Below are 27,367 nucleotides of genomic sequence, written 5' to 3' on the forward strand. Positions count from 1 at the left end.
TCAAACACTGCTTCTCCTCTGAGCAAGCACACAGGTGGTCAGCCAGGCACACCTGTTATATATTTCCCTGAGCTTACTAGGCCCTTCAGATAGTGTCTCTCTTCTCTCTGTCTTAGTTGCCTAGCAGACTATGAGTCTGCCTAAGGCCCTCATGCCTCCCAAGGTCAGCTTGCCTCTCCTTGAGTTATTAGCACACAGAGACCCAGGCACCAAGGTAAGCTCCTTGGGGGTTACAGCAATGTTTATCAAGTTGGACTAATGGTAAAACTTTTAAAAATATTTTTGTGACTGACAGGAGGTATATTAGTGCACTAGGGCTGAGGATCTTATTGCTGTTTTAAAAGAACATCAACATAAAAGTCATGCTGGTGTCTGAACACTTTCCCCTACCCTTCCAGCCCTTGCTCATTGTGCCAATCATCTGTCTGCTTTGAATTTTATTCTTCTCTGAAGTTGTGCTTTGGCTGTAGCCATCTGTGACTCTCCCTTCCCCGCTCCCTATGCTGCGTTCTCATGTTTGAGTGTCAATATTTAATGGAAAAAACTAAATTGGAGGCATAAATTCAATGGCAGCTGGAGAATCTAAAAAGAAAAAAATAGCAAACAAATGACATCAGTTATTTGCATTATGGGTCAGATCCTCAGCTTGTGTAAATCAACATAATTCCATTGGCTCAAATGAAATTATGCTGATTTACACAAGTTGGGGATCTGACCCTATGATTTATATATTATGTTTAATATTTAAAGAAAACAATTCCATAGGAACTAGTTTACCAGGAGTAGCAATGTCTAAAGCAATGCTTAAAAATTACTCTTTTAAAAATAAAACCATACAACCACTTTATAATCACAATTCACGTCAGAGTAAGCCATATGGCTGAACGATCCGCAACACAGGAGTGCTGTATTATTCCCTGAGGTTATTCATTGCATTTGTTAGTGGTTCTGCACAGTCTGTTGTGTCATATTGCTTAATTAACTCATGCTGCAGTGGATCTCTCTGGGTATCAGATGGCACTTATACTTTCAAAGTGAGCAACACACAAACCATTCTGCTTCCCTTGTCTATAATTTTGGTCTTGACTAAGCTGCTCATGTGACCACTTTCAAACCGCAAAAGCAGCAATTGCTGTGACTGATTTTACAGCAATATTAAATGTATCATCAGTGGGAACCAGATCTCATTCTTGTTTCTTTGTTATAACAAGCTTAATTGCATAGGGAATTTGTGTAATTTGGAGTGAGGGTACTGTGAGGAAAAATCCCTCTGAGAAGGTTATAGATGTGAAAGTGATATCCGGGGTGAAAATGCTTTTCTTAATTTCTTGAGCTATGAAAGGCCACTAGGATTCAGGCAAAATTAAGTGAATCCTAACAACAAGGAATTTGGTCTAAGAGGAAATTTAGCAGGCGAGTACTGGTGAGAGTTTGAATATTTAAAGTTATGTAGGGGTCAAATTCTGTTCTCAGATATAAGTATAGGAAAAATTCTATTTAAGTTTCTGTAAGATTTGAACATGCATGATTTAGTTCTTAAAATAATGGATGGTTCTCTTGTTTCAAAAAAGTTCAAGTGAAAGGAAAACCAGTCCAAGGTACTTTGGAAGTGTAATATAGTGTCTCAAAATAGGTGTGTGGATGTGTGTGCTCTCCATGTTTAGGATAAAATGCAAAACCACCAATAAAATCTGAGTCAACATAACTTTAATACTGCAATGAAATATTCAGCAAAGGTAATGGCTGGATTCTTATGTACTTTACAGGACAAACTCTCTACAATATGAAGCCACTTGCATCCACTATCATGATAACTGCAAGAGCAACCTAAGTGCAGAAATGCAGTGTTTGTTTTTGTGCATGCATTGTGCTCAGGACTTTTAACAAATCAGATCTAGTAAGTTATTTCACGTGATTGTCTTACACCAGTAAAATGAAATTTTAAATGTTCTTTATGTAATGAAAAATCCCATCAAATAATTATTTTGCCCTGACTTCAAGACTTAATGAACAGGTACAGCCTATATCAAAAATGTCTGGTTACCAGAGTGACCTTTTGTGTTCTTCATGAGTTGAAGGTTGATCTGTTTTTCTAGGACATGATGTTTAGTGGGGATAAGGTAAAGGGTTCTGACAATAAACATTTCCCAACTTTCTTTCTGGTCCTGTATGTCAAACCAAAGCCAGATCAACACCTGTGAATGGTCCTCTGAATAGCCCTGTTAGGATGCCCAGTGTCATCATGTCATATTTCCACAAAACTATGGAGAAACCTCTGCAATTTACCATGCCCAATGCCATTCAGTTTAATACCTGAGGCCTTGTCTACACTACCTGGGAAAGTCAATCTAAGCTACACAATTTCAGTTCCGTTAGTAGCGTAACTCAAGTAGACGTAGCTTAGATCTACCTACCGAGGGGTCCACGCTACACTATGTTGACGGGAGACGCTCTCCTGTCAACTCCCCTTACTGTTCTCGTTCCAGTGGAGTACAGGAGTTGACAGGAGATACATCTGCTGTCGATTTAGTGGGTCTTCACTAGACCGGCTAAATTGGCCACCGATGCATCGATCGGCCCACATTGATCCCCTGGTAAGTGTAGACAAGCCCTTAATTTCCCAGGAAGCTAGACTATCTTTCCATCTAGTCTGAGTAAGAAACTCTAGCGGGGCATGCTGTATTGCAGCCTTATTCAAGAATTCAAAGGGGAATAAAGCTCTCAGTAGTGCCCTCCATATTTGTACATTGGAAAGAATTTTCCCACCTCCTTTTAATTTCACTTTAAGCAGAAGCCTGTGTATTTTGAAGCAGATACCCAACAGGCAGCAACTACTGGATTTCAACCAGACTTTCCCAATGTGGTTTTGCTTCTCGGTGTTTAAGTGTTTAATTTCTAGAAATAGGATATGATCTTATGGCCAAATTCTACTCTCTGTTACAGCCATGAAACTCCCACTGACTTTAGTAGGCATGAGAGAGACAAGGTGGGTGAGGTAATATATTTTACTGGACCAATTTCTGCTGGTGGAAGGGATAAGCTTTCAAGCTTCATAGAGTTCTTCCTCGGGTCTAAAATATTGTAAGTAGAGTGTTCAAGATAAATACAAGGTGGGACAGACTGTAAAGCATAAGAGGTTGGCACGCGTTGTAGGGTACCACTTAAAATGAAGTGGGCAATTAACACTTTTGCATAGTTGTGTAACTGAAAGCATAATCCAGCTCTTAAAATATAAATTCAGAAGTCTTCTGAGACACTGAACAATATGGTTACAAACTTTGTTACTTTTACTGAAGAACAATCAGTTTTGACTTTAAAAAGAAATATAAAGTCCATAATATTGTCCACCACTGGAAAGTTTTTTTCCATAGATGACTTACAGAATGACAAGTGTAGCTTGGCAGCCTTTTAATAATAAATAGTTAATAGAAGCAGTTAATGAAAGATAGCTGAAACACAGATCCACTTTGCTTCACAGAATCAGAGTTATATCACGCAGTAAAATTAAATTATTCTTCCCACATGAAAGTTTAAGGAGCCTTACCCTCGGCCAGACACTATTACTTTCTTCATGTAAAGCCCAGGGAGTGTCAGCCAGGTATATTGTACCTCAGTCCAGCAGGTGGGGCTACAGCATAATTTCAGATTCTTAAAAGACAAAAAACTATCTCCTTTACATGCAAATAATGTTACAACATTTTAAGATAAAATGTACTAGAGCCCCCTTCCATATACTACTTTCACATACCAAATTAGCTTCCGAAGTCCATGTACTTCCCAGTCTAATTTAAAGTGCATTTCCTAGATGTTCCATGCTTCTCAGACACAGCAAAAATATAGTTTCCATAGTTCAGTTTCTTTTGTGCAAATCCAACACATTTCCCAAAGAAATATGTCCATTATTATGAATTGGCATGTGTGTGTGAACTACTTATTTGTGCTAGAAGGTGATAGGCCTCCTGAGACATAACTGGACTTACTTGAATCAGTAGGGGCCTGATTCTATTCTCATATTGAGTGTAATTCTATTCATTGATTTTAAAGTCAGAAGGGATCATTACAATCATCTAACGTGTAAGGTGATGAGTGCTCCTGAACTCGAGCCTGATTAAGTCACATGCACTGATGAATCATTCCTGTGGTAGGCTCCAGCCAATCCACAAGCCAAGAAGTGGTCTGGTGAATTGCAGGGTAGATATATAAGCCTCACAGGAGGAGCAGCAGCTCAGCCCGCTCAACCTCACTCCAAGGCTTGGAACTTTTCCTTGCCTGATAGTGGCAACAGACTTTCCAAGCCTTAGCCTGCTCCAGCCTTGCTCCAACCCCATTCTGGACTCCTGATTCTTGCTGTGACCCCCTGGCTCCAGCCACTAGGTCTCACTGCCACAGCTCTGACCACTAAGTTTGACTATCCCTGTCACAGAGTGTGATGGGGATAGTCAAAATCTGACCTTCTGCATAACACAGACCATATTGAAGTTAACTGAGGTACCCTGGTGTAAAATCAGTATGACATCAGAGCCAGGCCCCACTAAATTTAGTAGCTGATGGGTAGGGCCCTACCAAATTCAAGGTCCATTTTGATCAATTTCACAGTCATAGGATTTAAAAAATCGTAGATTTCATTATTTCAGCTATTTAAATCTGAAATTTCATGGAGTTTTAATTGGAGGGGTCCTGACCCAAAAAGGAGCTATGGGGGTGGGGGGTTGCAAGGTTATTGTAGGGGGGCGTTGCGGCACTGCTACCCTTACTTCTGCGCTGCTGCTGGCGGCAGCGCTGCCTTCAGAGCTGGGCGGCTGGAGAGCGACAGGTTCTAGTTGGGATCCCAGCTCTGAAGGCAGAGCTGCCGCCAGCAGCGGCACAGAAGGAAGGATGGCCTGGTACGGTATGGCCACCCTTACTTCTGCGCTGCTGCCAGCAGAACGGGGCCCTCAGTCAGCAGCCACCCCTCCCAAGCTGCCCAGCTGCGAAGGCAGCAGCGCACAAGTAAGCGTGGCATGGTATAGTATTGCCATCCTTAACTCTGCACCGCTGCTGGCGGGGCGCTGCCTTCAGAGCTGGGCACCTGGCCAACAGCCACTGCTCTCTGGCTGCCCAGCTCCGAAGGCAGTGCAGAAATAAAAGTGGCAATACCACAACCCCCCTAAAATAACCTTGCAACCCCCCTGAAACTCTCTATTGGGTCAGGGCCAGACATGCCAAACCCACCAAAAAAAAGTGCAGAAATTGGGCTTGTTTTTGGCTTAACTGGCTTGTGAGTTGCTTGTTGGCTAGGTTTTGGCTTGTTGCAACTTGTTGCTGCTTGCCTTTTTATTTTGTTTTGGTTTTTTTTATTGGCTCCTGGCAAGCAGGGGCAAGGGGAGGTGTCAAGGTTCCCTCCCCACTCTGAACTCTAGGGTACAGATGTGGGGACCTGCATGAAAGACCCCCTAAGCTTATTTTTACCAGGGTACAAACTTTGCCTTGTCCTTGAACGGTATGCTGCCACCACCAAGTGATTTAGACAAAGAACAGGGAAAGGACCACTTGGAGTTCCTATTTCCCCAAAATATCCCCCCAAGCCCTTACACCCCCTTTCCTGGGGAGGCTTGAGAATAAACAAGATGGGCACAAACCAGCTTTGGATTTTTAAGACCCAAAAAAACCAATCAGATTCTTAAAAATCAGAACTTTATTAGAAGAACAACAACAAAAAAAAATAAGAGAACAACTCTGTAAGATCAGAATGAAAGATAATCTTACAGGCAGTCAGATTCAAAACATAGAGAATCTCTCTAGGCAAAACCTTAAGTTACAAAAAGGCACACAAACAGGAATACACATTTCCTCCAGCACAGCGAATTTACAAGCCAAATCAAAGAAACCTAATGCATTTTCTAGCTAGATTACTTACTAACTTTATAGGAGTTGGAGGGCTTGCATCCTTGATCTGTTCCCGGCAAAGGTATCACACAGACAGATAAAAGCTCCCCCCCCAGATTTGAAAGTATCTCGTCCCCTCATTGGTCATTTTGGGTCAGGTGTCAGTGAGGTTACCTTAGCTTCTTAACCCTTTACAGGTGAAAGGATTTTGCCTCTGGCCAGGAGGGATTTTATAGCACTGTCTACAGAAAGGTGGTTACCCTTCCCTTTATATTTATGACAGGGGGCAAGCAGGGGCAAAGGGGGGAGAGAGTCAGGGGTGCACAGAGGGCCCACCACAATGCCAGACTGCATGCCAGGGGGATCTAGTCACATAGAATGTTGGGGTTTTTAGGGATTGGCTTGTTTTGGCCTTGTTTTGAAATGGTATTAACTTGATTTCTGGCTTATTGTGGAAAGTCAGGGTGCTTATTTACCGCGTGAATGTTGGTAACTGTGGTCAGGACTCCCAATTTGAGAAATGCTGGTCTCCACTGTGAAATTGTATAGTATAAGGTAAAAGCACACACAAGACCAGATTTCACAGTGGGAGACCAGATTTCACAGTCCATGATGCATTTTTCATGGCTGTGAATTTGGTAGGGCCCTACAGATGGGCCCACCTCTGATTTCACACCAGTGCTGCTACTTCACTGACTTAAGTGAAACAGCTCCTGCTTTTCCCAGTGTAAATTGGATCAGAACGGTTTCTTTTAGTTCAAATTCCACTTCCTCTTTTGAGTACCAGGGCCTGATTCCATCGGTACTTACCTTGCGGTAAAGCAGGAGTGATGTGGTGTGAAACTGAGCTCAAAAATCAGATCTATGCACATGTCTACACCTGATTGGTGCCAACCACGAAAAACTATAAGCAGCAAACGTCCTTTCCTTTTTAATCAATGAATAACCTGAAATTAATAAAAATGAAAATTTTTTACCAATGCTTGCCGTAGCAATAGATATATGGTTTAAAATTTTTATTTATCCATATGCATTGGTAGGGCCAAAAAGTTTGCCCACCCCTGCCCTAAGGTTGCCCCATCTCAAAATGGATATTGTGGAACTGGAAAATGTTCAGAGAAGGGGAACAAAGATGGTTAGGGGTAGGGCCACATTTACAGCTTACGTGCCCCTAGGCACAGCATCTTCAGCTCCACCCCCTGTCTCCCCATGTGGCCTGGCCTGGAGCCCCCCTCCCGCATCCCCATGTGGCCCTTTGACCTCCCAGCAGCTCTTTGTGGTCCACTCTGCCTCCTAACTTGGCTCCAAGAAGGCTGCTGTGACTTTTCACTGGAGGAAAAATGCACCCGCCACCCGCCTGCTAGCTGTTTGCCGCCACCCACCAGAACAGTCAGCCTCAACGCAAGCCGGTTCTGGTGCCACAGCGGCCTCTGGTAGGCAAAAGGCAGAACTGCAGCACACTTTCTGCAGGAAAAAAAATTCTGCCTCCCTTGGACAAGAGTTCTGCGCATGCTGCAGCAAACATTACCTAAGGGGAAGGGGCATGACATGAGACAAGCGGTGTGTGGGGCGTGTCAGCAGGGGATGGGGCAGCTCAGGAGGCTCCCTCCTCCCCAGGAACTCCCCATAGTGTGGCCAGTGGTAGACCAAAATACCACAACTCTTAACGGCTAAAAAACCCTGGCAACTGTCAGCTACAAATAGTCTAATTGGGCTAGAAAATCACACACTTGACAACCCCCTTAGAATGCCAGAACCCCTGTGCATGTACTACTGTGCTTAACTGGAAACTCGGCCCTGATTAAGGGTATGGAATGGCTTCAATGTGAGGAGAGACTAAAATGATTAGGGCTGTTCAGCTTAGAAAAGAGAGGATTAAAGGGAGATACAATAGAGGTCTATAAAATCATGAATGGTGTGGAAAAAATGAACAGAGAAATGTTTTTACCCTTTCCCACAATACACAATGAAATAAATAGGCAGCAGGTTTAACGCAAACAAGAGGAAGTACTTTTTCCACACAGTGCATAATTAACCTGTGGAACTCATTGCCATGAGATTTTTGTGGTGGCTAAAAGTATAATTGTGTTAAAGAAAGAACTAGATATGTTCTTGGAGGGATAGGTCCATCAGTAGCTATTAGTCAAAATGGTCAGGGATGTAACCCCAGACTCGGGGTGACCTTAAATCTCTGATTGCCAGAAGCCAGGAGGAATACACAGGGGTCGATCTCTCCAAATTGCCCTGTTCTGTACACTCCCCCTGAAGCTCTAGTACTAGCTCCTATCAGAGACAGAATCCTGGGATAGATGGACCATTGGTCTGACCCAGTATGGTAGGTCTTATGTTCCAGAATGTTTGCTGCAATTTATTCCTCTGTAAAGCTTTCTTTCAGATTGCTATGATTTCAATAGAGGTAATTCATAGCAATCATATTTTATAAAATAGGTATGCTATAAAAGTTTGATTTCAAAAGATTTTTCTGTTTTTCCCCCTACTTAGGGTCAAGGTCTGCCCTTGTATGCGCAATCTGTGATTCCCTTCCTCATGTCATCTTCATGCCAGAAATACTTATTCCAGACTCCTCATGTTTGCAGGTGAAACACAAGAATATAGTACAACTTTAAAATTATCACCACCACATTGATGTACTATATGGACTTTTTCCAGTAATCTGCAGAAATAGAAAGTTAAACATTAATTTTGTACAGTTGAGTTTCTAGCTATTCTATTTTTGTTAAAGAAGAGGAGAACCTCTTGCATCTGTCTGAATGTTCAAAATTCTCTACTGAGCAAAAAAGGCAATTCTTTACTTCAAAAGGCTCAGATCATTTCAGGTAGAAGTCGGTACTAGCCACAAACTGTTCTTAGTAGCTCTCCGATGCGTCATCTTTCAATACCTTTCCCCTATCTTGCCTTACCATGAAAATCATTGATGTTCAAAGCCTGCATTGTGCTGTGACCTGGAGTGAGGATGCCAAGATATGGTGTCTGATGCACCCGATGAAGTGAGCTGTAGCTCACGAAAGCTCATGCTCAAATAAACTGGTTAGTCTCTAAGGTGCCACAAGTACTCCTTTTCTTTTTATGAATCAGAATGGTTTTTCTATTTGGATTATTTTCAGTACATTCCAGCGCTTCATTTCATGATCATTCACAGAACAAATATAGCGAGTGTAACTGTTCCTATAAATCTTCCAGTCCTGGAAGAGACTGCAGAATCAGGATAGCATTAGAAAGACAGGGAACTCTTTTGAAATAGGAATGAGTATATATGCTGAAAGTAAATAAACTTGAGCAATCCAGAAAAGTTTGGTTGTTTTGAATATGGGAGTGCAGGCACCAGTCTTTGATAGGTAGTTGGTATATGAGTAGTAACATACCTATCTGTCAAGATTAGTAATATGATTTATCTATTCAAGTTGGAAGGAATGTATCACAAAAAGAAGCCTGTAAAAGTTTCTTGCTGCTTTGGAAGTCACCAGTGTTATCATTTTTATATAATGTGATCAGGTGTAAAGTCAAAAGATCAAAATCCAGTGTAAAGTACTAGTACCTGTGGCATGTTCCTTACTGAGTTCAGACACTTCTGAACCCAAATTTCATACAGCGTCTCAGGGGAAGCCCTATAGCAAGAATACTGTGTTAGAGCTGCCAGGCCCAGTTAACGCAGTTGCTGACCAATGCAATTTAACTACATAACTCTATTTGTATAGCCTAGCTCATTGAAAGAATCTGTGAGTTCTGTGTTGTCTTTTGACCAATGCATCTGGACAAGGTTCTTTTGTATGTCCGTTGCTTTGAGAATACACAAAATATGGGGGAGAAGTCCCCTCTGAAACCTGTAAACTCCCCACTGATCCCTTGCATATATATAAAAACAGTCTGTAAAATACTATTGTAATGCAGGCAAATTTCTGACATGCTTCCAAAATTCACCTTCTAAATTGCACAGGATATACACCAGCATAAATACAAAATAGTTGAGGTCAGTGGAGTTACTCTGAATTTATGCTGGTGTTCCTGAGATCAGAATCTGGCCCAAAGTGATTTATACTGTAACTGATAATGTGTAATAGAAGCTAGGTCTCTCAACAGATTCAAGTAAATGATGGCTCAGTATTCTAGAGCTGTCAATTAATTGCAGTTGACTCAAGCAATTAACTCAAAACATATTAACTCGATTAAAATATTAATCGCTATTAATCGCCGTTTTAATCGCACTCTTAAACAATAATAGAATACCAATTTAAATTCATTATAAATATTTGTGGATGGTTTTCTACATTTTCAAATATATTGATTTCAATTACAACACAGAATACAAAGTGTACAGGGCTCACTTTATATTATTTTTTATTATAAATATTTGCACTGTAAAAAAGATAAAACAAAATAAATAGTATTTTTCAGTTCACCTCATACAAGTACTGTAATGTGATCTCTTTATCATGAAAGTGCAATTTACAAATGTAGATTTTTTTTTTGTCACATAACTGCACTCAAAAATAAAACAATGTGAAACTTTAGAGTCTACAAGCCCACTCAGTCCTACTTCTTGTTCAACCAATTGCTAAGACAAACAAGTTTGTTTACATTTACAGGAGATAATGCTGCCTGCTGCTTATTTACAATGTCACCTGAAAGTTAGAACAGGTGTTCGCATGGCACTTTTGTAGTCAGCGTTGCAAGCTATTTATGTGCCAGATATGCTAAAAAATTCATATGCCCCTTCATGCTTTGGCCACCATTCCAGAGGACATACTCAGTGACGAGCTGCCAAAATCTTATCAACCGGTTCCCTCCTCACTCCACGAGGGGGTCATTGCCCAACCCCGCCCTCCGGGACTCCTGCCCCATCCAACCCCCCCACGTTCCTTGATACCCCCCCCCCGGACCTCTGCCCCATCCACCCCTGTCCCCTGACTTCCCCCAGAACCGGGCAGGAGGGTCTCGTGGGCCACCGTAGTGGGTGCCCACCCCGCCTCTAAGAGCCAGAGGGACCTGCCAGGGGCGAGGTGGGGAGCCCCGGTGATGCTTACCAGGGGCAGCTCCCAGGAAGCATCTGGCAGGTCCCTCTGGCTCCTAGGGGTCGGGGAGCGTAGCGGCCACTCCCCCCCACTGATTACATCAAAAGTGGCGCCTTAGGCACTGACTCTGTGGGTGCGCCGCAGCTGGAGCACCCCCAGGGAAAATTTGGTGGGTGCAAAGCAGCCACCGGCAGCTCCCCACCCCACGCCTGGCCCCAGCTTGCCTCCGCCTCCTCCCTGAACGCGCCGTCCCGCTCTGCTTCTCTGCCCCCCTCCCCCAGCTTCCCGCGAATCAGCTGTTCATGCGGGAAGCCGGGGAGGGCTGAGAAGCAGGTGGCGGCTTCGCGCTCAGGCCCAGGGAGGCGGAGGTGAGCTGGGGCGGGGAGCGGTTCCCCTGTGCGCCCCCCAGGTTACCTGCTGTGGCGCGGGCAGCCCTCCTCGCACCCCCCTCCCCAGCTCACCTCTGCCTCCCTGGGCCTGAGCGCGAAGCTGCCGCTTGCTTTTCAGCCCCACCCCCCACGCCCCCCCGTGGCTTCCCACACAAACAGCTGATTCACGGGAAGCCGGGGCGGGGGGGGGTGTGCGTTCAGGGGAGGAGGCGGAGAGGAGGTTAGCTGGGGCTGGGTGCGGGGCAAGGCGGCAAGCTGTCAGTGGGTGCTCTGCACCCACCAAATTTTCCCCTTGGGTGCTGCAGCCCCAGAGCACCCACGGAGTCCGCGCCTAAGGCACCACTTTTGGCTGGTTGTTAAATTTAGAAGCCCTTTTAGAACCGGTTCTAAAAGGGCTTCTAAATTTAACAACCGGCTCCAGCTCACCACTGGATACTGATGATGCTTTTTATATATATATATATATATATATATATATATATATATATATATATATATATATATATATATATATATATATATATATATATATATATAAACAAGTGCTAATTAAATTTGTGATTGAACTCATTGGGGGACCATCCTTTTTGGTTGTCCATTGACAAATAAATGCAGATTATAAACATCAATCTATAACAAGTCAAATTTGTAATTTATTATAAACTAGACTGACATTTATGTTAATGGAATACAAGTAGGTATGATTAATCTATACCTGGTTTATCTGTGCATGTACGTCTCCCAATGGCATCAAGGCATACAGATAAATCAGGTACTTATTGTCATGCACAGGTACCAATTTGATTTATTAATCTTAATTCTTTAAATCCCAATTAAGAGGAGGTTGCTAAAGATGCAAGTTAACCAGATCCAATTACACTTTTTTTCTCTGTATAAATCAACAAAATTAGTCTTAAAATTTATCAACAAAACTTAGAGCATGAATGTGTGACTGCTATATGCTATTGTTAACTATAATGTGTCTTTCAAAAATGGATTCCTTTAAGATATCAGCAGGGAAACTGAACATGCTGATATATAGAGATCGCTGAACTGGGGCATTTATTTAAAATCAAATCAATACACCAAGTTTTGACTGATCTAAAAAGCTTTACATCTGTAGTTATTTGAACTATACACTCTTTGTGAGTGTACAGTCTCTCTTGAACGGTAGTTTCCAAAACAAGGCAAAAACTACATTTTCTAAATCATTTGAGACTATTTGGACTCAGACTTTTGTAGATTTTGGGGGCAGTGAGGGGAGGTTGTCTTTTGGTTTTTGTTTGTTTTGCTTTTTTTACATTTTTGGTATCCTTAAAATATTTTCTGTTATAGTTTGCTGAAAGTAGTGCCATAAAGAATTGGATATCTGGCATATTTACAATATTCTATTGGATTCCCTTCATTCCTTTATAAACATGGTGTATTCCTTAAGGATTTCAGGGCACAATAACCCTAATAATCAAGCTGGAAATCATAGTTCTTTGAGACTGAGATCTGATATCACTGGACACTCAAATTAGTGAATCCCAGATTAGTGGAGACAAAGCATAAATTATATATGACATATGGAAATAGTAAATAGGCCAGTATGGCACCATCAGGAGCTTTCTTTAATGACCTGAAAATCAAAAAGGAATCCTACAAAAGATGGAAACATGGACAAATTGCTAAGGAGGAGTATAAAAGAAACACACAAGGTTGTAAGGACAAAATCAGAAAGGCATAACTCATTTTGCGCCTTAGCCTAACAAGGGACATAAAAGGCAATCAGAAGAGGCCTAATTTCCTTCTTTAAATACATTAGGAGCAAGAGAAAGACAAAGGAAAGTGTAGGTCTTCTACTTAGTGGGAAAGGTGACCCCTTAACAGATGACATCAAGAAGGCTGAGGTGTTTAATGGCTATTTTGCTTCAGTTTTCACTAAAAGGGTTAAAGGTGTCCAGCTACTGAACACAATTAATGAGGGAAAGAAGGCAAGCCAAAACAGGAAGAGAACTGGTTGAAGAATATTTAGATAAGTTAGATGTATTCAAGACAGCAGGGACTGATGAAATTCATCCGAAAATACTTAAGAAACTAGCTGAAACAATCTCAGAACCATTAGCAATTATCTTTGAGAACTCATGGAGGATGGGTGAAATCCTCTGGGATTGGAGAAGGGCAAACATAGGCCTGTCTTTAAAAAGGGGAACAAAAAGGACCTGGAGAATGATAGACCAGTTAGCCTAACTTCAATACTTGGAAAAATACTGGAACAAATTATTAAACAATAGATATGTAAGCATCTAGCGGATAATAGGGTTTTAAGGAATAGCCAGCATGGAATTTGTTGAGAACAAATCATGCCAGACCAACCTAATTTCCTTCTTTGATAGGGTTACTGGCCCAGTGGATGGGAAATAAGCAGTAGACATGATATATCTTGATTTTTAGTAAAGGTTTTTGACACAGTCCCCCATGACATTCTCATAAGCAAACTCAGGGAAATATGGTCTAGATTAAATTACTGTAAGGTTGGTGCACAACTGGTTGAAAGATCATATTCAAAGTGTACTTAATTATGGTTTGCTATCAGATTGGGAGGGTGCATCTAGATGTGGCTTTGCAGGGATCAGTCCTGAGTCCATGACTATATTTTTTTTTTAATGGCTTGGATAATGAAGTGGAGAGTATGATTATAAAATTTGTGGATGACCCCAAGCTGGGAGGGGTTGCAAGCACTTTGGAGGTCAGGATTTGAATTCAAAATGACCTTGACAAATTGGAGAATTTGGTCTGAAATCAACAAGATGAAATTCAATAAAGACAAAAGCAAAGTACTACACTTAGGAAGGAAAAATCAAATGTACAACTACAAAATGGGGAATAACTGGCTAGGTGGTAGCACTGCTGAAAAGGACTTGGGGGTTATATTGGATAACAACTTGACTGTAAATCAGCAATGTGATGAGTTGTGAAAAAGGCTCATATCATTCTGGGGTGTGTTAACAAGAATGTCGTGCTCTACCTGGCACAGGTGAGGCCTGAGCTAGAGCACTGTGTCCAGTTCGGGGTGCCATGTTTAGGAAAGATGTGGGCAAATTGCAGAGAATCCGGAGGAAAGTAACAAAAATGATAAAAGATTTAAAAAACCTGACCTATGAGGAAAGGTTAAAAACACAGGGCATGTCTAGTCTTGAGAAAAGAAGACTGAGGGGGGACTTGATAATAGTCTTCAAATTTGTTAAGTGTTTTATTAGAGAGGCTATGATCAATTGTCCTCCATGTCCACCGAAGGTAGGACAAGAAGTAATGGGCTTAATATGCAGCAAGAGAGAGAGAGTCAGGTAAGATATTAGGAATACCTTTCTAACTATAAATTAAGCTCTGGAATAGCTTCCAAGAGAGGTTGTAGAATCCTCTTAATTGGAAGTTTTTAAGAACGGGTTGGACAAACACCTGTCAGGGATGGTCTAGGTTTACTAGACCATTTAGCACAGGGGCCTGGGCTTGATGACCTCAAGGTAGCTTCCAGTCCTAAACATTTCTATGATTCTATACTCTTCCATAAACAAGCTCACTGTGATGAACAAAATACTAAGCGTAGTCTTATTGAAACAGCATATTGTGCACAGGCTACTTACTACCCTGTGATTTGGGAAATACACTTGTTCGTGTAATTCAGGATGTGATAACTAAAATAAAAAACTATTTTAAAGTTTGTTGATACATAACAAAATTTACTTCTTTTCCAGAGACTTGGAAACTATAGAGATTCCAAATATAAATTCAAGAATGTTTCAGCCTCCGAGGAACCTTTCCTACATGTACATATGGATAATAGCAGACATCATGGTGACATTTCTTTACCATATAAGAATGTACAAAGTAGCTCTGATTATTAAGTCTTTCCATATTATTAAATACTAAAATATTTGTCACAATGGAATCTTGTTTCTGCAAAAAAAAATTAAGTATATCATTTTATACAAATAAAATAAAGAAAAATACATTTTCTCCATGTAATTCATATTTCCATAGGGCATCACTCCTCTCTTCCCCACACAGTAACCTCTTTTATGACATGGGGTGGTGGTGCCTGATTACTTGGAGTTACACATACTTCTGGGAAGCAGAATAGCTCTTCAAGTGCTTAATATCATAAGAGAGGTAGAGTTACCCAGAAATTTACTGTATGCAAAGAGTACATATATTTTGGCTGGGGGAAGAGCTGTATATGTTTGTGCAGACAGTAATATGTGTTTCACGTGACTATTTTCCTCTACTGTCATGTCTCAGTAGCTTCACAACATGTCCTAGCTTGTAGTACTATTGGATGCCTCTGAACTATAAAACACTTCCTCCCTCCCCCCCTGTTTTTAAGGCAGAGGACCCCCCCGGTGCTGGGAGGACAGGTGGCACAGCCCCAGCCTCCCCAGCCCCGGAGCGCTGGGAGGGTGGGCGACATGGCACCAGCCTGAGCCGGGGATACTGCACAGGGGGAGTGGAGCAGCAGTGAGTGGAAAGCAGGATGGGGCACGTACTGTGGCCACGTTGCCTGCCCTACTGGGAGGACTGGGGCTGCACCTCCTGGCGCTCTGGGGCTGGGAAGACTGTGGCCACAGTACCCACTCTTCTGGGGCAGGAGCCAGCGGTCGGGGGGCTCTGGACTCTGGCAGCGGGGCACGGAAGGGGCAGGGCCTCAGGTGGAAGGGTGTGGCTGGGGGCTAGCCTCCCGCAGCCAGTGGTTCACGCACCACCCATGTATATTTCCTTCCGGTAAATATATGTCAATTGGGGCTGTCAAGTGATTAAAAAAATTAATCATTATTAAACACACAATTAAAAAAATCAATCGCAATATTAATCGCACTGTTAAACAATAAGAGAATACCATTTATTTATATATTTTGGATGTTTTCTACATTTTCAAATATATTGATTTCAATTACAACACAGAATACAAAGTGTACAATGCTCACTTTATATTTGATTACAAATATTTGCACTGTAAAAAAACAAAAGAAATAGCATATTTCAATTCACCTAATACAACTACTGTAGTGCAATCTCTTTATAATGAAACATCCAAAAATATTTAATACATTTCAATTGGTATTCTATTGTTTAACAGTACAATTAATTGCGATTAATTTTTTTAATCACAGTTAATTTTTTGAGTTAATCGTGTGAGTTAACTGCGATTAATCAACAGCCCTAATGTCAATAGTTTTAAACTTACTACTATTTTTACTATAGATTGGGAATGAACTTTTCCACACACACCCCTTCTGCAGACATGGGCCTTCCTCAGAAACCACATTCCATCTGGCCTAAGAAGTCAGAATTGTCAGAAACTCAGTAACATACATGAGACCCAGTCTGCTGAGGGCCTTAAATGTCAGCTATCAATTTACAGTCAGTCCACACACCAGCAGTCTGTTAATGCAGAAAGCAAAGTAGTGCCCTGGCAAAATCTTTTCTGCCAAGACATTGTAACAGATTTGCATCTTTGTCAGCCCAGTATGAAGAAAAGTAAGGCAGCAGAATTGGATTAGTGCAGAGGGATGCATTAGGGTTACAAGTTCAAAGTAGCCACATTCTCAAAACAAAACCACCTTTGAGCTGAGCTGACAAAAAGACCTCTAATATCAGCCATAGATCAAGGGCTACACCTTGGCTGCATGTTACACTGACTAATGCAAAATGCTATTCACATTACACCTCCTACTTAAACAATAGGCATAATTTTGGTTGTTAGAATTTCCTCTCTTTCACTTCTTTATGTGTAATTGCATAGCTAAAACATAACTGTGACTTTGACCTGTGCTTGAACAGCAATTTTATATGTTCATTTCTTTGCTTTCAGCTATTTCAGAAAGTTTTGGTATTGTTCCTATGCACTCCACGTGCAAATATGCACACCATTAACAGATGGGATTTCATCATTTGAGAACTCTTGGCTAATAATGTTCTTCGAGTATTTGTCTGGGTCACAGCTTGTGGTACCTGTTTTGGAAATCCTTTTGTCATTGGAATGAGCTCATTTATCAGAGCTGAAAACAAGAAGCACACCACGTCTATCAAAATGTTGTGTTGTAAGTATATATTAGTGGTATTATTTTTAAATCAAACTGACAGACCATTGTACTATGTATATTCGAGTATTCAACCATTTACGTTATAGATAAAAATATAAGCAATGCATTAACTTCAGAATATTAGTAAACTTTGCTATTTTTGTCCCATTTTCCAATATTCTAAATATAAGCAGAAAGTTGCTTTTAACTCTTAAATTCAAATGGTCAAAATGTATAAGAAGAGTCTATGCAGCCTAATGGTTTCACTTTATTAATTTTACTGTTAATTCTACATCCAAGAAAACAGAAAGGTTAACCAGTGCTGGACTGGCTATTGCATGCATTTTGTGCCATGCCATCTTATTCTTCTCAGTTTTGTCACCAGCAGCTAGTAAACTCCACTGTGGTTTATGAATTCCATGTTTCGTAATTAGCCAGAAAATTATATTGACTCGAAATTAATGTACCGTATTTTGTCTAACAATAATTTTGGAATTAAGAGCCTGCATTTGAACAATATTAACACAGGGCCAAATTTAGATCTGCTATAAACAAGTGCAACTTCCTTAAAGTCAATTTATACTGGCTTCAGTTTATAAAATGAGTGTGTGATGCTTCCCCCTTCTATCCTATAGAGAGGATATGGAATCTGATACTACTTCCAGGCTAAGAGAATTCTCCCTTGGCTCAAGTAGTACTAGCTTGTAGTTCCATCTCCCTATCTGTATGTGATTGTCAAATGAGAGGTGTTGGTTACCTGCAGTTCATAGATTTACCATGGTGCCATGACGCACTATTCATGGCATGATCTCAGTCAGTTCCATCAAATTCATTCTGATGCCACAAACCCTGGGTTAAATTACATTACTGCATATATCAGGCAGGATCTGGCCAATTCTAAGAACATTTTTAGTATATAAATCTTTAAATGTCATTACTCTTTTTAATAAATTGTGAAAATTTCTTTTTAAGTAGGTGCTGATTGTCTGATGGGTGTGTGCTTGTTCTCCATTGGAGTCTCTGACATTAAATACCGTGGACAATATAAAAACTATGCTGTACTGTGGATGGAGGGCTTACCATGTCATAACATGGGTTTCCTGGACATGTTTTCTACAGAGGTCTCTGTCTTGTTGACATATCTGACTTTGGAAAAATATTTAGTAATTGCCTTTCCCTTCAGTAATATCCCACCAGGAAAGCATCAGACAATAATAATCCTTGTATCCATATGGTTTATTGGATTTGTAATAGCAATAATCCCATTTTGGGACGAGGATTTTTTTGGAAAGTATTATGGGAAAAATGGAGTTTGTTTCCCACTTTATTCTGATCAAACAGAAGAAATTGGAGGCAAGGGGTATTCTCTTGGGATTTTTCTTGGTAAGTTTAATATTTTCATACGTCTTTATTACTTGTTTCTCTTATTGCAATACAAAAACTGATTTCCAGACTACAGCAAACTCATGTATAGTAGATATATTTTTACAGTGGTCCCAACGATTGTTCAGCCTGTCTAACTGGCCCTGCATGGGGAACTGGAAGCATTTTCCAAAATGCTACCAAGGAGGTCCTGGATTTTAATCATTTACCTAGCAGCCTAAATTTGGCCTCCAGGACCTCTCCTCTACCTTTCTCCCTAATGTACCCTGACCACCGTCTGCTCCCAGCACTGCATATAGGTCTGTCTAGATGTTTCGATAGGTCTGCAATCTTTGCACCTGGCAGACAATTCACCATGCAGTTCTTCCAGTCATCACACATCAAAATATCTATATTTCTAATAATCAAATCCCCCATTTCTATTACCTGTCTTTTCCTAATAACATGGGGCCCCTCCCGCAGAGAAGTATCCTCAGTATTCCTGCACAATAATGGGGACCCCTCTCCCCAGAGAGGTATCCTCAGTGTTCCTCTACAAGAGGATTTTTATCTAAGTCCACTTTAAAGTCCACAAGTAGGAGTTGCATGCATATCGGCTGGCGTGATACGGTGCTAACTCTTGCAACATTTTCTTGTCTGTCTTTATGTGCAGCTCTGCTCCCTGCATGCTGTTTTCTGCAAGAGAGGAGCACATGGACCTCGGGGAGGCGGGTTGGATTTCTGTAACCACAGCCTATATTTGTAACATATACATATATTTGTTAATCCATAAGTCATACTATGGAACAATAACTTTTTAAATAAAGTGGTTCAATGGAAGGACAGAAAATAGCTGTTTATGAGAAGAGTCTTCCACAGGAGGGAATTGAGGAGAACAAACAAGGTCTTAATAATGTATTTGCAATGAATTTATTATTGTCAAATTTTAATATCAATAAAATATTTATAGGAAATCATCTTCCAGAAAATAATTTTGATAGCCTCCTATTAAGCACTGAAAACCATATTCACTCCTCCTTGGATTTTTGATACTTTAAAAAGGGATCGGGGGGACAATCTAAAATAAACCCCAAAATTTGCAAACAGTGTATGTGGATGGAATAATTTAAACATGTGGATCAGCAACCTCTGAATTTTTCTTTTTTAATGAGCCAGTCCTACTGTGAATGCAACAAAAATAAAATATATCTAAAACCGGTCCTATTTCTGCAACCCTGGTCATGCAAATAGTCCTTACTCAACAGAGTGGTCCCATGTATCTTAATGGGATGATTTGTATGAGTACGGACTGTTCACATAACACTTACTTGAGTCAGTAAAAGTTGCAGGACTGGGACTCTAGTGAGTCCCAAGTAAAAATGACTACGGCTCTGATTCAGCAAAGTATTTATATATGTGCATTGCTCATGCGCTTAAAGTGATCAGATGCAACCCAGTTGCGCTACTGATGTGACTAATGTTACACGCTGCTTTAGAATCTTGCCGAACTGGAGCCTAAAACAAAAATATCTCTTCATTTGCCTGAGCTTGCACTAAAACCTCCTTGGAAGAGATCAAGATCTCTCAAAAAGGTCATTCTCTCAGTTCCAGGAAAACTGCCTCCAACCAAAATCTTTAAACTGAATAGTTTAGTATAGCAAGAACACAGAAGAGAGCAATCTTCCCTCACCAGCAACTGTTGTGTCCTTTTATATTTACAGCTCATAACATTTTCAGTGAACAAGGAAATGCAGTATTTTCCAAATCAGTGCTAAGTATAATGGGTTTTTCAGCAGGATGCCTCATCATAGAAGATTTCCATCGTTCATAGTTTGGTTCTGTTTTCGAAAAAAGAGGCGAGGCCTTCTTTGCGAGCTCATACCTGCCAAGTGGCATTGCTCGAAGCCTTTTATTTTCTTTTTTTCTTTCCCCTTTTAACTGAACAGGGGATTGCTACATGAGTTTGACGTAGTCTTTGGAAAGTTTATTGCCCTCACACTTGTGGCTCAGGGGAGGGGAGTGTGATTTTTGTGTATATATTTTTGTGTATAGTTATTTTTTGCCTGTTTTGCTAAAAGAAAACCTGGGAACACTGACCAAGAGACAAAAATTGGGGATAATTGTGGAATATAAATATTTTGGCAGTGTATGAATCTGGCTTAGGGAATGTGGGGCAGAGGGAAGACAGTGTGCCAAGAGTTTGACTAATGCTCAGTCTTTGGCATGGTGGTGTGTATTTCATACTAGAGTTTTTATTTAGTTTTTTTATGGCTGCTTATTCCCAGTTCAATTTATAGCCTAGCTTGGGAAATGTTTCCTCAAATTCTCTGTGTTAATCTTATATGACTGCTATTTTCTGCTATTACACTGCACCGAAGTTGTCTGCTTTTGTAATTTGATGATTTGATCCATTATGATCCCCGGTGAGGACGAGGTTGAATGCTGGTTGGGGATACCTGATTTTACTAATTTATAAAATGGAAAGGTTTCAAAAGATTTGGAACCATCATGTTGTGCATCAGTGCAGCTATGTACAGTAAAGGCCCTAAGCCTTTGCCAGCCTGGGCAGAAAACCGTTTTCTGCACCCCATGGAGCAGCAAAACAAAAAAATAAAATGGCCAAGTGGCACAGCGATATGCCACCCCCTGGAAACTGGTGTTCAGACTGACTGTGCTGCTTGCTGGCCCCTAGAATTGGCCATGGCTATATAATTGGATTATCTTATTATTGTTAGCCATATCCCTGCCCCCACTTCTTTCCCTCCTTTTGTTTGTTACACTCACTTGTGTCTTGAATAAAGATTAGATTCTGCACTCTTCACAGAATGGACCATGTCTTCCTGTGTGTATACGTGAGGTGGCAGTTTGCAGATGATACAAAATTATTCTAAATCAGAGGTTCCCAAACTGGGGTGCAGCCCCCCCAGGGGGGCACAGAGGAACATTCAGGGAGGCACAGCTGGGGCCTGGGTCAGCCTCTATGGGGGGCGGGAAGGGAGCACCACCCAGCTCTGGTCCCAACTCCAGCTGCCAGCCTCGTACCCAGGGCTCCACTCCCGGCCCCACACCCGCAGCCCCAGCTGCCTGGCCTGCGCCTAGGGATCTGCTCCCCACCACAGCTCCCGCCCCCATGCACAAGGCCCCGGCTGCCGGCCTCAGCCCCTGGCCTCAGCTCCGCTCCCACCTCCACCCCCTCTTGTGGCTCCAGACTCAGCCCCCTTACCCTTGTCTGCGTCTTCCCCTCCTGGAGCCATGGCCCCGCTCCTGTCTCGGGTTGGGGGGCACAGAGAAGGGTAAGTGGGGGCATGAGGTAAAAAGTGTGGGGACCACTGCCCTAGATAGTTAAGTCCAAAGCAGACTGCAAAGAGTTACAAAGGGATCTCACAAAACTGGGTGACTGGAAACAAAATGGCTGATGAAATTCAGTGTTGATAAAGGCAAAGTACTGCACATTGGAAAATATAATCCCAACTATACATACAAAATGATGGGGTCTAAATTAGCTGTTACCACTGAAGAAAGACACCTCGGAGCCATCGTGGATAGTTCTCTGAAAACACCCATTCAATGTGCAGCAGCAGCTGTCAAAAAAGCTAAAAAAATGTTAGAAAGCATTAGGAAAGGGATAGATAATAAGACAGAAAATATCTTAATGTGACTATAAAATATATATGGTACACCCACATCTGGAATACTATGTGCAGTTCTGGTCACCCCATCTCAAAAAAGATACATTAGAATTGGGAAGAGTGCAGAGAAGGGCATCAAAATGAGGAGATTAAAAAATTGAAACTGTTCAGCTCAGAAAAGAGATGACTGACAGGGGACGTGATAGAGGTCTACAAAATCATGAATGGTGTGGAGAAATAGAATACTGAAGTGTTATTTATCCCTTCACATAACACAAAGGGGGTCACCCAATGGAATTAATAGACAGCCTAACAAAGTGCTTCTTCACACAACACACAGTCAATCTGTGAAACTCATTGCCATGGGACGTTGTGATGGCCAAAAATATAACTGAATTTAAAAAAAATCTAAAAAAGAAAAGGACGACTTGTGGCACCTTAGAGACTAACCAATTTATTTGAGCATAAGCTTTCGTGAGCTACAACTCACTTCATCGGATGCATACTGTGGAAAGTACAGAAGACGTTTTTATACACACAAACCATGAAAAACGTCTTCTGTACTTTCCACAGTATGCATCCGATGAAGTGAGCTGTAGCTCATGAAAGCTTATGCTCAAATAAATTGGTTAGTCTCTAAGGTGCCACAAGTCCTCCTTTTCTTTTTGCAAATACAGACTAACACGGCTGTTACTCTGAAAAAAAATCTAGATATGTTCATGGAGGATCGGTCCTTCAATGGCTATTAGCCAAGATTGTCAGGGATGCAACCCCATGCTCTGGTTGTCCCTAAACCTCTGACTGGCAGAAGCTAAGGCTGGATGACTGGGGATGGATCACTCGATCAAGTACCCTGTTCTGTGCATTCCTGCTGAAGCATCTGGCCCTGGCCAGTTGGAAGACAGGATACTGTGCTAGATGGACCATTGGTCTGACCCAGTATAGCTATTTTTATGTTCTTATGTTTTTACAAAACCTGCATTGATTGCACCGGAGGAGCCATGAAGGCCAGCAGTCCAGCAGATTGTACCACTATGGGCACAGGGGCTCAAGACAATGATATTTTGAGTAGCAATATCTTGAGTTCCTTATTCGCCGTCACAAATCTATACACACACCCAACAATAATACATGGCTCATGTTTGCATCTATAGCTAACCATATGGGGATAAGCGGAGTCCCTCTTTATAGGTGCCTTAGCGCAATGTTTAAACATGGTTCTGACCAAACTGTATTATAACACTGTTTGTCAGGGTCAAATGAAATTTGGGCTATAGCTTGTTTTTGAAAAATAGTCTAAACTGATTTTGGCCCCATCCAGACCACCTACCCAGCAAAACTGTGTTGTAAGAAGATTAGCAATAATTGGACCAGAATTCTGTTTTTGGCTGCATTGTTGTAAATCCAGAGCAGCCCCCTTTATTGAGAACAGAATTTGGCCCATTGCTAAAAGTCCACTTCTTAAACACTGATATGATGCTAGTGTAGACTGGCTTTTAGAAACAAGTTGCAAATCCTGTTTTGTGAACATTCCTCCTGCAGTAAGTTGTGGTAGGTTTTTGAACAGAGCTGAGGTAGCTGTTCTGGGGCTAGTACAAGTATCAGCTGGTTTTGGCCCTTCCACAGTAACTATGCCATTATTTCAGCGATATGCAAGATTCCTGCAGATACTTTGTGTTCCAGCCTTATTGGAGCATATCTAAGCAGGGGCTCAGACCTCTGGGGAATTCTGGAAGCTATCTGTTTCTATAGTAAGTTACTGCAGAGTCCTTCATTTCACACTATGTAACAGAGGGGAGTACATCTGTACATGTACATAAGAAGACTTTGTGACAGCAGAAAATATAGGACATATTTCTAACAATAAAAAGCTATCTGCAATGATGAATATTTATAATAAAGTTAGAAAGGAAGAAAGAATATAAAAATGGTGGGAGACAAGTAAGATATGAGGATATCCCTTTTATAGGATTTGCTGTTTTTGAATCTTCTGTTTTTTCCAACAGGTGTGAACCTACTAGCATTCATCATAATAGTGTTTTCATATGTCGGTATGTTTTATTCCATTCAAAAAACTGCCCTTCAGACATCAGAAGTAAGAAGCAACATTCACATGGATGCTGCTGTTGCCAATCAATTTTTTTTTATAGTATTCACTGACTCCAGCTACTGGATTCCTGTCTTTGTTATAAAAATCCTCTCCCTATACCAGGTGGAAATTCCAGGTAAATCCAGTCAGCTGTTTGAGAATGTGATTTCTTATTTCTTCTTTGGTTAAAGTTTCAAATATTTATACAGGTCTGAACCCTGCAATGCTTGCCCAGTGCTTCTTCAGGCAAAACTCTCATTGACTGGGAGGAGTGGTAGATACGCTGGAGGGTAGGGATAGGATACAGAGGGACCTAGACAAATTGGAGGATTGGGCCAAAAGAAATCTGATGAGGTTCAACAAGGACAAGTGCAGAGTCCTGCACTTAAGACAGAAGAATCCAATGCACCGCTACTGACTAGGGACCGAATGGCTAGGCAGCAGTTCTGCAGAGAAGGACCTAGGGGTGACAGTGGACGAGAAGCTGGATATGAGTCAACAGGGTGCCCTTGTTGCCAAGAAGGCCAATGGCATTTTGGGATGTATAAGTAGGGGCATTGCCAGCAGATCAAGGGACGTGATCGTTCCCCTCTATTCGACACTGGTGAGGCTTCATCTGGAGTACTGTGTCCAGTTTGGGGCCCCACACTACAAGAAGGATGTGGAAAAATTGGAGAGAGTCCAGCTAAGGGCAACAAAAATGATTAGGGGGCTGGAACACATGACTTATGAGGAGAGGCTAAGGGAACTGGGGATGTTTAGTCTACGGAAGAGAAGAATGAGGGGGGATTTGATAGCTGCTTTTAACTACCTGAAAGGTGGATCCAAAAAGGATGGATCTAGACTATTCTCAGTGGTAGCAGATGACAGAATGAGGAGTAATGGTTTCAAGTTGCAGTGGGGGAGATTTAGGTTGGATATTAGGAAAAACTTTTTCACTAGGAGGGTGGTGAAACACTGGAATGCGTTACCTAGGGAGGTGGTGGAATCCCCTTCCTTAGAAGTTTTTAAGGTCAGGCTTGACAAAGCCCTGGCTGGGATGATTTAGTTGGGGATTGGTCCTGCTCTGGGCAGGGGGTTGGACTAGATGACCTCCAGAGGTCCCTTCCAACTCTGATATTCTATGATTCTATGACTTTGGGGAGAGTTTTGTCTGAAGAAGGACCTAAGGATTATGCTGTCAGGATTTAAATACTTGCCAAAACATTTGACTTCCTTGTGTTCAGAAATTAGATTCAAACTAAGGCATGCCCCTCTCAAAATGCATGTAAGGAACTGAGCACTCACCTGAATTATACAGTGACAAAGCTCTTGTACTGTGGTGGCTACAAAATCTCACAATACATAAAATAAGTCCAGTTATTTGCCCACTTGGAAAATATAAATATGCTAAGAGACTTTTTCAGCCAATCCAAACTCCAAAGGGGAAACACTGACAGATCCCTAACTATTCAACTACTGATAGATACTGCTTTAATAAAAACACCTTACCTTTCCATTATACTTCTAGAAAACTGACATCTCACATTTTGCATAAAGTCGGGTAAATAGCTTTCACCATGAAGCTAACGAAGGCATTATACAAACACTGTAGACTGTCAGGAAACCTATTGATTGCCTGGAAAAAGATTTGTATCCCAGTAGGAAAAGTGGTAAACTTGGATGGTTGAAAATAAATTGTGGCTCTCATATATGTGTTCCAGGTAGCCTATTTCCCCCATGTCTTAGGCCTTAGTTCAGGAAAGCATCCCAATTCAGGACAGCGCTTGAGCACACGTTTAACTTTAAGAGCTAGGTATTGGTATTAGTATTAGCAATGTCTGTAATTTGATTAAGTCCCATTGAAGTCAATGGAATTTAAGCACATGCTTAAGTACTGTCCCGACTAAAGATGGACTTAAGCGCATGTTTAAGTGTTTTCCTAAATCGGGGCTTTATTTCAATAGACAGCAACTAAATACATGAGAGAGTATTTGGCCATAGCACACAGGTTAACAATCTAGCTTGTGTGAAAATATTTCAGTTTTATGCCTTTTTACCCTCTTCCATTAAAAACCATGCTATGCTTAATAAAGAACCCAATAGAAAGTGTATATTCAAGCCCTTTTCATATAAAAATGATTTTATATTATAGTTCTGAAAAATTCAATACAACAAAAGGTGTTGAGTTTAAAATACACTACATTGTTGCTTCTATGTACTTCATACCAAAAGAAAACGCTGATTATCTTCTAAAGTTCTGTATTTCATTGTGGTTTTTTTCTAGGCACTGTCACTTTCTGGATAGTGATATTTATTCTGCCAATAAACAGTGCCTTGAACCCAATTCTCTACACTCTCACCACCACTTTCTTTAAGGAGAAGTTAAAGCAGTTACTGCAGAAACATTGAAGGAGATCGGTTTTAAAAAATGACAGCAAAAGCTTGGCTACTTCAATAGTATGGACAGATGATTCCTTAATTCATGCCTCCTCTCTTAGACTTGGATTTTTAAACAAATAACTTTTGGGGGCTGAGTAAATAAGTTAATTTACGGTTTCTCAGCAAGAGCATGGGCATTGGAAGTACCAGAATTAGTTGTTAATCTTTTTGAGATTCATTTTGAAATGTCTTTGTCATTACCATCTTTGTATTCATCTTCCTGTAAGATAAAATGACAGCTGTTGCTTTTATCATTTCAGTTTCATGTAAATGTTTCAGTGCAAGCACACTGTGTGTTGGGGCTGAAAATAATGAGGCATTTTCATTATTCATCCCACTCCCCATGAAGCCCTAATTCCTGCAGAGACTAAATTGGCTTGGCTTGTCCTTACAGACACTATGTGGTATGGGGGATGGGAGGAGATGAATTGGAGTAGCCATTAAACTTTACACCCTGAAATGTTTTAGACAGTATTATAAGGTTTGAGGTCATGCAGTAATCCTATTGTCATCAGGAAAA

General features: G+C 41.2%; 1 protein-coding gene across 1 annotated transcript; it reads left to right on the top strand.

Moving 5' to 3' along the window:
• The first annotated feature begins 105 nt into the window (after nt 1-105).
• On the top strand, nt 106-26,928 carry RXFP2 (relaxin family peptide receptor 2). Its single transcript, XM_043531570.1, is given in 9 exon segments — nt 106-214; nt 1,767-1,897; nt 8,368-8,462; nt 15,022-15,093; nt 17,136-17,218; nt 17,221-17,364; nt 18,322-18,729; nt 24,344-24,562; nt 26,693-26,928. Coding segments are annotated over 7 exon segments (1,212 nt in total). The 5' UTR covers nt 106-214; nt 1,767-1,897; nt 8,368-8,412.
• The last annotated feature ends 439 nt before the right edge of the window (nt 26,929-27,367 follow it).

Source organism: Chelonia mydas, chromosome 1 (assembly GCF_015237465.2).
Source record: "Chelonia mydas isolate rCheMyd1 chromosome 1, rCheMyd1.pri.v2, whole genome shotgun sequence".
NCBI lineage: Eukaryota > Metazoa > Chordata > Testudines > Cheloniidae > Chelonia > Chelonia mydas.